Genomic DNA, 12,241 nt, shown 5'->3' with positions numbered 1-12,241 from the left:
CTTAAATGACGCTACAAATAGTAAAAAAAACATGTTTTTTACTGAAAAACGAGAAGATTGAGATGATAAATCTAATCTAATAAGTAAATATTGAGTTATACTCGAATTCACGTTCAACAATTCATTTAATTATAAATTAACTTAATTCTTGCTCAAAAAAATTTCTCAATAATATTTTCTAAGCTTATCGAGATTGGATTAACTATTTAACTTATGTACTGTGGGCCTGTGGCTACATATCACATTTAGCTAATGATAAGTTTTTCCGTCTCTTATTGTCGATAAGAAATTAATTGGAGTGATTTCGATTTGTCAAAGTCTAGAATATCTTTATTAAGAGTAAAAGGAAGATTTTTTTTTTTCCAAAATTCAAATGTAGACTATTATATTTATGATTATTACTCATTTATTGAAGAGTCATTGGTCCAATCCAACCTGTCAACATATAGTTTTCATACTCCGACAGAATTAATTACACAAGGGCCAGCTCATATAATTATCTACTGTGATTTTATTGTATATTAATAATAATACAACTAATATTAGTAGTATATCATTTTCATTTTTTGACCATTGTCGTGATCATGAATGGGTTAAATAACTTAAATTGATCATCTAGAATCTAGATCTACTGTCATCATATATATTGATACACCTGTATAATTGTTATCTCCCCAACGTATAATAAGTTTATAATTAACAAAAATATAATTTGTTCACGTTACGAAATATACCAAAAATCTCAACATGTGCTTTTTTAACTAGTTTGACATCCGAAAACCCATAACTAAAATTGATAGATTCAAATTAATAGCACCTATCCTTTTAATTTTGAAAGGTCTTTGGCTTCAAGTTCAACCATCTAACTTCTCTAGTTTTGACCTCATACTTTGCTAGTTTTGAAAAGTGAATATTTTTATCCACATTCAGTTACGTACGTCGATTGTAATTATGTTTCTTATCTTAAAATATTTAGATATTTCTCATCGATAATAAGCATGTATTATTTTCAACAAAAAAAAAATCGAGTTTGTTTCTAGAATTTGAATCGTATATTGAAGTCATTTTAATGGGAAAATTTATAAATTAATGAAAATATTAATTTGGTCCGTCGACAAAAAAAGCATTATCCAAAGAGAAAACCAAGGAACGGTTGACCATTTCGGAAAACCTAAAGAGCATTAACACGAAATTACGGATCATTATCTTTTTTATTCAATTTCTGATCAAGTTTTTCCTTTTTCTCTAAGTTTTCTTTTTCTCTTCTTCTCTCTCCAGAAAAAAAAAACTCCATTTCTCCACTTGATAGATTATAAAGGATCCACCATCTTGTTTTTCCTATAAATACGCTCACTTGGATCCTTTCAATTAACATATAGTAAACACATTTTTCGTTGAATATTCATGGATATATTCAACACCCTTGTTTGTGCACTTTCATTGCTATCACTTTTCAACCTTAATCTCGTCGAATCATCTCACCATGTTTTTCTGCACTTACAATCCAAATCCAAGCATGTGGTTGATGTCAAGCAACAAGGCAGGACTGGTTATCATTTCCAACCACCCAAACATTGGATAAACGGTCTCTCTCTTTCTCTCTCTTTGTGAATGCATGTAGTAACTATATATGTTTGGGTTTAATTTGGGGTGAACAGAAATTATGATAATGATGTAGTTTAAATGCATGAGGTTATTAGTATAATGTATGTATCTCAACTTCTTCAATTGGTTTGCCAATCAGGAAGAGTCAAAACTTTAATTCTCTAAAAAAATTATCTTTTTGGCCTTTGTTGATTTTTTGGTAATACTTTTTGTGTTTGGATAGAGACAATTTGCCCCTTTTCTTATTGTTGACCTATTGCAATTTATGTTTGCATCAGCAAACTGTAGTAGATGAGAACTTTTAATAAAATATAAACATTGCTAATTGTGTGTTTTTGAATGAACCACGTATATGTATCCAATATTAATTTGGCTACGATTCAAAGATGTCAAATTATTGTCTAACTGGAATCCAAAAGAGGTGTAAATTCTTGTGCATGCATTAATTGAATGGAGTAAGAAGTCATCATGGTCCCCATGAAACAACTTGCATCCTAATTACTTCAATTTTGACTCAACTTAATTATATAGTACTAATAGAGTCCATACAACTCAACCCCAAATCACTTAGGGTCAGATCCGAATCAAGGCTTTGATTGAGTATGAGTTGCACTGTATATTGTTTGCATATTTGTTAATTCTCCGATATGAAATGATCTGAACATCACTATATATCAACTCACTCAAATTGATATCATATCATTTTGTTTCATGTGGCGCGGCGGGTGATACGAAATCTCAGATCCAAATGGTAAGTTACATATTTTTCAGTGTGTCTAATTAATAGGAGTACTATTGAAATGATGGGAGGAATAAAATATGATTGATGGATATATATGATTAGGACCAATGTACTTCAACGGAATATACCACCTGTTCTACCAATACAACCCAAAGGGAGCAGTGTGGGGCAACATCGTGTGGGCCCACTCGGTATCTAAAGACCTGATAAACTGGCACGCCTTAGAGCCCGCCATCTTCCCTTCCAAGCCCTTCGACCAGTTCGGTTGCTGGTCTGGCTCCGCCACCGTCCTCCCTGGCAACAAGCCCGTCATCCTCTACACTGGCATCGTCGACTCCAACAACACCCAGGTTGTTATAGACTCAATATCCTGTAAACAATTGGTGTGGGGTGTATAGACTAAATGAGCTCTGTCTCCTAACAGACTAGTCTTTTGGACTGAGTTCTTCTGTCTGTATCACAGGTCCAGAACTTTGCAGTCCCGGCCAACCTCTCTGACCCCTTCCTCCGCCACTGGATCAAGCCCGACAGCAACCCTCTCATCGTGGCAGATGACTTCGTCAACAAGACCTCCTTCCGCGACCCCACCACCGCATGGATGGCCCCCGACGGCCAATGGCGGATCACCATCGGGGGGCGGAGGAAGCACAGGGGGATGTCCTTCTTGTACCGCAGCAGGGACTTCTTCCGCTGGACTAAGGCCAAGCACCCCCTTCATTCCATGGCCGCCACCGGCAACTGGGAGTGCCCTGACTTTTTCCCCGTCTCCACCAACGGCTTCGCTGGCTTGGACGCTTCTGTCATTGGTCCTAAGGTCAAGCATGTGTTCAAAGTCAGCCTTGACCTCACTAGATATGAGTATTACACTATTGGGACGTATGATCTTGAGAGTGATAGGTATGTTCCCGATAAGGATATGATCGATGGATGGAACGGGCTGAGGTTCGATTATGGCAACTTTTACGCGTCCAAGTCCTTCTTTGATCCGAGTAAGAACCGGAGGATCTTGTGGGGTTGGGCGAATGAGTCAGATTCTACTGATAAGGATGTGGAGAAAGGCTGGGCTGGTATTCAGGTGATTTTCTTGATTGTAACAATTCCTCGTTGTCGAAAATTTAGATAATGATTTGTAGTAATATTTGCTGTGTTGTTTCAGCTTATTCCTCGGACTATTGTGCTTGATCCGAGCGGGAAGCAGCTGCTGCAGTGGCCGATTGAAGAACTGGAGTCGCTGAGGGCGGAGAACATGGAGTTGGGCAATTTCGAGCTCGAGCAGGGAGAGAAGGTCGAGATCGAACAGATAACAGCTGCACAGGTAGAGTAGTGTAGTGTGTGTGACTTGTGGCTGTAGTTAGTTTATTGTGGTGGTAAAAACTAAAGGTGGGCTAATGTGGAAAAAAATTGGTGTAGGCTGATGTGGAGGTGACGTTTATGTTTGATAGCTTGGACAAGGCTGAGCCGTTTAACGAGAGCTGGGATAGATATGACGCGGAGGAGATCTGCCGTGAGAAGAAATCGACTGTTGGAGGAGGATTGGGACCGTTTGGGCTGGCGACGTTGGCTTCTAAGAAGTTGGAGGAGTTCACTCCTGTCTTCTTCAGAATCTTCAAGGATAAGGACAAGCATCTAGTTCTTATGTGCTCTGATGCATCCATGTAAGTATTTTTGAATTTTGATTGATTAATTAAATTGTTGATGTTGAAGAAGTCTGATCCAAGTCTTTATGCAGGTCATCCATAGAGGAAGACAAAACCAAAATGGTGGATGGGAAGGATGCATATAGGCCCTCTTTTGGAGGATTTGTTAATGTAGACTTGAAAGACATGAAGATTTCTCTTAGGAGTTTGGTATGCATATTCTTAATTTTCTTTCCAACCAAGGAAGATTTTGATGATAAATGTATCATTTGCAGATTGATAACTCTGTGGTGGAGAGCTTTGCTGCGGGAGGAAAGACTGTCATTACTTCTAGAGTGTATCCCACCATGGCATTGTATGGAGATGCTCATTTGTACGCATTCAACAATGGAACCGAAACTATCCAAATCGAGAGCTTGAGTGCGTGGAGCATGGACAAACCCGACCATATGAATCAGGAACTCAAGGATTAACATAGTTTCTTATAAACATGTAATATCATCTTGGACTTATCTACTAGGAGCATACCTACTCATTTTGTATCTAATAATGTGAACTACAACTAATTATTGGTATCTCATTTGATGAGAAAGTGGCCATATATTCGGTACAACTCTGGGCAAAAGACCATTTATATATACTAAAGAGCTTTAAATTGTCAGAAACCTACAACATTTCTGAATTTACAGTTACAGTTTTGTTCTTCATCTCCCTTGGTAAATATTACTAGTATGCTATATATGACAACTACAAACGCAAATTAGGCGCCATAGTTGCCTAGTTGATCTGTGAAAGTGGAGAACGAGGAGCTTGGATCTTTACTTCCTTGCCTACTATAAATGAATGGTTTTCTCGTAATTCTTCTCGAAGGGTCTCCATAGGCATTGTGCGGAGTGACTCGATAGTGCTCTTGCTGGGAATGACTGGCTCACACATTACAGGTGTCAACCCAATTGGCTCGTAATCCTAAAATGAAAGATGAAAATGCTGTAATAATCCAATTCACACTACTGTAAAAGACAGTTCATAAGATGCAAAATAAGGCATTCCATATATTTTTGTTTGAAAGTATCAGTGGTATGTTGTTCAATACAAGCTGCCTGCTCAGAATGATCTCTCTTAAGATCATCTACTGTTTTTGAATGAGCACTGGCAGTTGCAGAAATTTTAGAAACGGATGCTCTTTCTTGTTCCGGCAAACCTGAAAATATAACAATGATCTAAAATTTTCTTCCACATAAATCTCTACAGCGTGACCTTAACAAATCATAAACAGCAATGTATGTGTGTTGGTCTAGCGGTGGAGTGGCTAATGTCCAACGTCATAGCTGTGTATATTTAACATTATAATTAGCAAAAAAAACAATAAGTAAGTGTAGAGTAACTGACCGTCAAAGCAATGAATAATATCTTTGCAACTCTCTTCAGCATCCTTCTCGACTGTAACTCTCGCAGATTCAATCTCAGCATCGCGTAGTGACTCTCACTGATACTCCTGAAGAGAATGTTCCAGAAAAAGTGTCATGCTATATTAAGTTTTCACTAAAAGCATGGCTTCCAATGCTAGTATAGGCACATGTGCATCTAAGAATCTTAGATTTTGAGCTGCCCAACATAACTAATATCTAACCAAATCCATACAACTGCATCTCAACATATGCACGCAAATAATTTAACATAAATTGCAGATAATCAGATAATATAGTCTTAGTTTATGACTAACCTAGCATGCAAAGCAATTGTTGTGGCATGCTGACTGCCCATGTCAAGCAATACTTGTTTGCTACTTTGCCACCTTTTCAAAGCTGCATCACCAGTGTTTGCACTGGAGCAATAGTAAAAAATGATTAAAAGCAAAGAGAGGAAGGTCGAACAGATGGATTATAGGCAAAGAATGTTTCAGTAACAACAGGTTCCGTACCCATTCTGTAAAAGTAACTCCATACGACAATGCTTAGCTGCAGAAAAGTCCGCATTATCCTTAAGGTTAGTTTCTGCTTGTGTAAAGGAATCCTGCCATTTTCTTTTCAAATCCGAAGTAATGCCATCCATTGTTGAAACATATCCAAGCAAAAACATCATATTCCCTATTACACTATCATTAAGATCACCAAGCCTTGCATCCACCTGCCAGCATAACCATTGGATATCTCAATAAAACTGAAAGTGCACATAAAACAAAAGACGAAGAACAAAAGAAGCCAACCATCTCTTTATGTCTATGCATGCCGTCAGAAACTAAGGTGGTCACATCAGCAATAAGCTTCTGCGCATCTGTCCTGGACTGTACCTGCTTATACAAATCTTAATAAGCTCGAGGAAATACAGTCAATTTCATAATGACAGTTAACCATATATTCATCAAACCTCATAAGCTCTGGAAAAGTCAGTAATGTATTTGTCTGAACTTTATCAACTTTAGTTGCATGACTCCCAAGACTTTTTTGATTCTTCAGAAAGCTTTTGGATAAATCCATGAAGAGATTCTGAGGTATTCATCATGTGCTCCCTGCTAGCATTAATCTCTGAAAAAATGTCAATTCAATAAATCAAGTCATCAACTATTATGAAGAACTGGAGCAGAAGATTCTTAGTGGTACAGGCTGTACAGAAACTTCCTTTTAAGAGGTACTAATATGGATAAGTAGATTGCATATGTATACCTGCCTAAGCTCTCTTGCTAAGTCAACCATTTCCCCTTGATGATTTGATAAGGATTGTTGAAGATCATAAAAAACGGAATTCATCTCAACATCTTCTGCTGCTAAAAGCTACAGTATAGATTTAATGAGATTATATCTAACATAAGCCGAATACCTACGAAAAACATCAGGAATGTGAGAGACGTTTCTTACTTCTCCTATAGAATGTGAGTTAGAAGAAGCTAGGGCTGACAGCTCATCCAAAGCTGCATTACTGCCTGCTTTGTGCAGCCTGGCAACATTTTGAACAGCCTCAAAATGAGAGACACACAAAGTCCTTGAAGCACTTACTTTCTTCTTAAGTTCTAAAGCAGCCTACAAACAAATTTTTTCCATACAACTTTAAGTGCAAGTAAATGGAAATTTTAAAATACAAAGAAAAATTTCACTGCAGGCATTCTTGAAAGAAGGAATGAAAGATTGTTCTACATCCATCAGATGGTAGAAAGTTTTACCGTATTGTGAGCTTCAAGAAAAGAATTACACAGATTCTCAACAGACTGGAGGTATTACAGATGTAGAACCAGCCAACAAATTGTAAAGGGTGTCAAGCTGCTTGGAAAGATCAGCTCGAAAATTATCCAGAATTGATCTGTTATCAGAATTCAGTTTGTCCTCTCTGGCTGAGAACCAATAGAAATGAAGAACAGTGAAATCTGCCCCTCCCCAGATGAATAAATGTTTTCAACTTAAAGGCAACAAAATGATGTACCAATTTTAAGAAATAGAGAAGCATTATCCTTTGAGATTTCTCCAAATAAGCCCGTAAGACACAAGCTTGATGCACCAGAGCATTTTCTAGTTACATTATTTAGAAACAAGATTAGACACCTCAAAAAGAAAAATACACATGGAAGCAGGGCCAAAAAAATATACCAGAATTTTTTTGCTCAGATATTATAAAATCCTGCTCCCTGATGCAATATTGGGATTCTTTTAATTCTTCTTTAGCATTTGCCAGCAACTTGCTGGCTTGGTTCAGGTCTTTCTGCAAACAACTCAAATTAAGATTCACAGACAGCTTAAAAACATTACTATTCTCAATGGGTATTGCTTACTTGAGTGGCATCGAGTTTTTTGCTCAGATCAGTACATTGTTCAATCTGAAGATCATATTTACTTTGCAGTTCCTCTATTTGCTGCGTATCATACATCAGGCAATTTTATGCTGTGTAAAAATAAACATCAAGTAAGTTGACCTTCTGATGGTTTTCTATTCTCACTCCCATTCGTTCAGTCTGATTGGCCATTGCCTACAATAATAAGGAAACATATAATAAGGAAACATATATTATGATTAGACAAATGAATCTATACTCATATAAAGGGACAGTTTATTGAAAAGACATTTTTGCCCTTTTTAGAGGAATGTGAAGTTATTTTGTTTACCCTTTTAGTTATTTTAAGAAATTGCAACTACTGGACAAAAAAGAGGAAGATATTAGTGGACAAAAAATCTATACAATCAAAATGGACAGTTAACTTCTTACAGTAAGTACTAATTTGAATGGCAAAAATTATTGGGGAAAAAATAGTCCACTATATGATGGACGAGAGAGAAAGGTGAAAAGAAAACAAAAAGAAGAGGAAGGAGAATGAGAGAAATGCAACCGCCGCCGGTGGCGCCGGTTAGGTGGCTGTGCAGAACCACCAAAATACTCCGGAGCACACTACAGCGAGGGCAGCGGGCCAGGTTCCTGCGAGCGGCGAAGCAGGGCGGAGGAATTGGCGAGGCAAAGCGGTGGGGCGGCATGTGCAGGCGGGCAGCGAAGCAAAGCGATTGAGCGGCGAGACTATTCAAAGAAGACGGAGAGATGAGAGATATGCAGAAACGGAAAAATGGGGAAGAAGAATAAGATGAAGAAGGCGACTGTCGACGGTCGACAGCTCATTTTTTTATTAGGTTTTAAATGGACTTAAATGTTGGGCTTTTGGCTATCCAATTAAATATATTTAGTTAAATTTTAATGATTAATTATCTTAAAGCAAATTTTAATTTAAATGGTATATTTAACTTTAAATTAAAGATGTTTTTTAATCTTAATTGTCCAAAAATAATGTTATCTTGGAGTGAAAGAACTTAATTCAATGATCACACACGATTTAAATTCAAGATTTGTCACAATTTAAATTATGACATAAATCATTTTAAATTTGGTGAAAAAAGTGATTTGAAAAAAGTTTTGTGAAATGTGGGACCTATTAATATTTATGAAATATTTTAATTGGAGGAGGAAGTAATATCTATTGATATATTCTTGGAAATATCACAACCCTTGGATTATTAGATTGGATGGTTGTGATAAGCTACATTATTATACTAAATGTCTACATTATTAGTCGGTGTACATTATTAGAATGAAAATCTACATTATTAAACTATAATGCTACATTATTAGTCGATGTACATTATTAGAATAAAAATCTACATTATTTAATAACAAATTCATATTTTGGTTAGAACAGTTTTTGATCTTATTTTATAAAGTGTTACCATTATGGAGCAGTACATCTTTTATCTTTAAAGTCCATATAATAAGGTACAATTATTTTTTTATTTTGAAATTATTGAAACATATTTTTATATATTTATATGTAATAAGGTTTTATTATATTTTTTCTCTTCAATCCTTAGTAGCACATTTTCTTTTATTTGTATATTTCATTCTAATAAATAAATTTTTAATTTTGTGCATCATTATCTCCTCTTTTTTCTCAGTTTTATTTTATTTTACACAACTCATTGTAAATTAAAATTTAAAATTGTATAAAATTATTTGCCGAATATGAAATACTTTATTTAAAGTGGGATGAGAGAAGTATATTTTATGTACTTTTGTTATTGTTTATAATGTTTTGAATTGTTTACATGTTTTTAACTATAAATATCATTGTACTCCATTTGTCCTCTGATTTTTTTAGTTTTAATCCGCTCATTTTAAAATTTATCTTTATTATTTGAAAAATCTTATGACTCGTGCATAGCTCGGGAGGTAATACTAGTTCACTAAAAAAAACTAAGTATTGAGCACTACATAGCACTCATAATCTTTCAACCAAATTATGTGTTTTAGGCTTGCCAAGAAGGCAGACATCTAATATGCAGTACCTTTCTCTCACTCTCCTCCTGATAGTATCGTCCCTTAGGGACGAACACCCCATTCTTCTCCCTTGAAGCATAAACCTCTAGGGGGGGGGGGGGGGGGAGTTAAGTAGCAAGCATCGGTATGATACAAAAACATCATATCAAAACCAAGAGACAGTTACCTACTCACCTGCTTTCAGTCGTTCTATTTCCCCATAGAGATCCTTAATCAGAGTTGATTTCATCATTTTCTGATTCACCTACAAGTTAACGAAAACAATATATCAGACTATCTGTAGGTATTGAACATTATAGGTGAGCTTTATGACGGAACACTATGCAAAAGAGTAGCTAGTAGTACTAGGATAGGATTTGCTAAAAAACAGAGATAAAATAATCTAACTTGCTCACAGGATACAGGACACAGAATAAGCAAAAAAAAGAAAAAAGATGATAGAGTCAGTAAGAAATGCAAAATATGAAACAGACAAACCTCAGGTTTATTCTTACATGTCTTAGTTCTTCCACCCAATGAATCACGAAGTAAGCGAGTCAGCTTACTATCCCTGTTTAACGAATTAGCAGGTGACCTTTAGCTTAAAAGGTATTCTCTGAACCAGCCAAATGAACTAAATTCAACTTGCCACATTTTATTAGTTCTTCGCCTTCATGTTGCTTCCTTTATAGTATGTATCATTATGGAAAATAGAGAATGTGACCGACTGATGCCCCAGAGCAAATCATGTCAGCTTTATTTCAGAGAACCAAAAGAATCATGCAAGGGATTTCTATGAACGCGACAATGACCTTGATTGTTTGTTAAGCAGGGTCTCCGCGGTTCTGACGTTTAGCTGATCCCCTTTCAAGTAAAGAGAATATCTCACTGGCATTTGCCACAATTTCCTCTTCTAATCCTTTGACAAAAACACCTCATTTCCCATCCTCCATTAATGGCAAGTGCTTCTTCTGCTTATCCTCCAACACAAGTTTGGACAAATCATCGGGGGCGAGCAAGTCAGTAATCTCTTCATTATACAGTTCCAAGAATGTGACTTTTACAATATATTCTGCATTTTGACTCTCTAATGTATCAAAAATTTGTTTTACTGCTCCGGGTATCACTCCTGCTCCCCGTGGCAATTCTCCACCCCCTTTAAAGTTAATGAAGCAAAATCAGCAGCAGCCTTAAAGTAAAAGAAGGTTAATAGAAACATATGATGGTGAATTACCTTAGACCACTTACATTCACCCTCCATCGGAGTATATGTTTTTCCTGTACCAGTTTGTCCATATGCAAATATCGTAGAGTTAAAACCTTCCAAAACTTCATTCACAATTGGTACAACAGCTTGCTCATAAAGATCCTTTTGCTAGGCATTAGGTTCAAACACCTTGCATAACGGTCAATTTGTTCTTATTAAAAATATGGACAAGCCTAAATTTGAAGTTGTTCTAATTGATCCTATTTCAAACCCTAACGAGCAATTGGCTGTGTTTATGAATTTCCTAACCCACATCACTGGCTTTAGATCAAGGCGGAAAAGATAAGAAGGTAGGAAAGAAAAAAAAGCAGTGCCTTATCGAATGTATGTTCTGTGAAACCGACACCTCTCTCTGGTAATCGTTGCACGACACGACCTGCGGCGCATTGTTTCGCAAATCGTCGTTACTGAACGGCCTGTAAAAACACCAATGTGGACATCAAACTCAAAAAAATCATTACGAAATGTAATGACAGAGAGGGAATTGAGAAATGATAGCCAATCGAATTACCTGCAACGCAAGAGGACCTGCACATTCACCCCCTTCTCTTTAATCGACATGTTAGAAGAGTATGTCTCTGTGACTCAGTGACTGTGCGTGTGGAGAGAAAAAATTAAGAAATTGAGTGCTCGGAAAAGTGCGGGAATCGGGATGAAGAATTTGAAATATTAGAGGAGCCAGTTGAGAATTCAAGATACAGCAACTGGCGGATCAAGCTCTTAATGTTGTTTTGGGCTGAGGGTCGCCACCCCCGTGGCATGCTGCTATTGGCATTTGATTATCACCATTTTAATTTTAATTTTAATTTTTTAAAAATCAAAATTAATCAAATATGCCAACTTTTCTGCTTTTTACCATTTTCTAATCCTTCAATTACTCTTAAAATCATTTGTAAATACTTGAATTGCAACGCCACAACAATGCCTTCACAGTCGCCGACAGAGTAATTTTTAAATTTCTAGAGCTTAAAGTAGGTATTTTTTTAATTTCTACAATTTTTATTATGTAAATTTTAATTTTTAGGATTTTAATTTGTAATTTTCAGAGTAACTTTTTAGAAAATTAAATAGTGAGTCCTATGAATACTTAATAGAAGAGATGGTCAAAGATAAAGGGTTGCAGGTGCTATTTATTTATTAACATATGGAGTAAAAATTAGTGTGGAATCCATAAATAGTGTAATTAAGGGATGGATAAGATACATGGT

General features: G+C 36.2%; 1 protein-coding gene and 1 pseudogene across 1 annotated transcript; one reads left to right on the top strand and one right to left on the bottom strand.

Annotated features, from left to right (window-relative positions):
* The first annotated feature begins 1,296 nt into the window (after positions 1-1,296).
* LOC125222102 (beta-fructofuranosidase, insoluble isoenzyme 1-like) lies at positions 1,297-4,583 on the top strand. The gene is made up of 8 exons (XM_048124544.1): positions 1,297-1,585; positions 2,348-2,356; positions 2,450-2,697; positions 2,811-3,422; positions 3,504-3,662; positions 3,758-4,002; positions 4,077-4,194; positions 4,260-4,583. The coding sequence occupies exons 1-8, from the start codon at positions 1,405-1,407 to the stop codon at positions 4,455-4,457; spliced, it is 1,770 nt and encodes a 589-aa protein (XP_047980501.1). The 5' UTR covers positions 1,297-1,404; the 3' UTR covers positions 4,458-4,583.
* Positions 4,584-4,600: 17 nt separating this feature from the next.
* LOC125222101 lies at positions 4,601-11,594 on the bottom strand (annotated as a pseudogene).
* Positions 11,595-12,241: the final 647 nt, after the last annotated feature.

The sequence above is a fragment of the Salvia hispanica genome, chromosome 4 (assembly GCF_023119035.1).
Source record: "Salvia hispanica cultivar TCC Black 2014 chromosome 4, UniMelb_Shisp_WGS_1.0, whole genome shotgun sequence".
Classification (NCBI taxonomy): domain Eukaryota; kingdom Viridiplantae; phylum Streptophyta; class Magnoliopsida; order Lamiales; family Lamiaceae; genus Salvia; species Salvia hispanica.
Note: the sequence above shows the minus strand (reverse complement) of the source record. Positions and strands in the feature narration are given on the sequence as shown.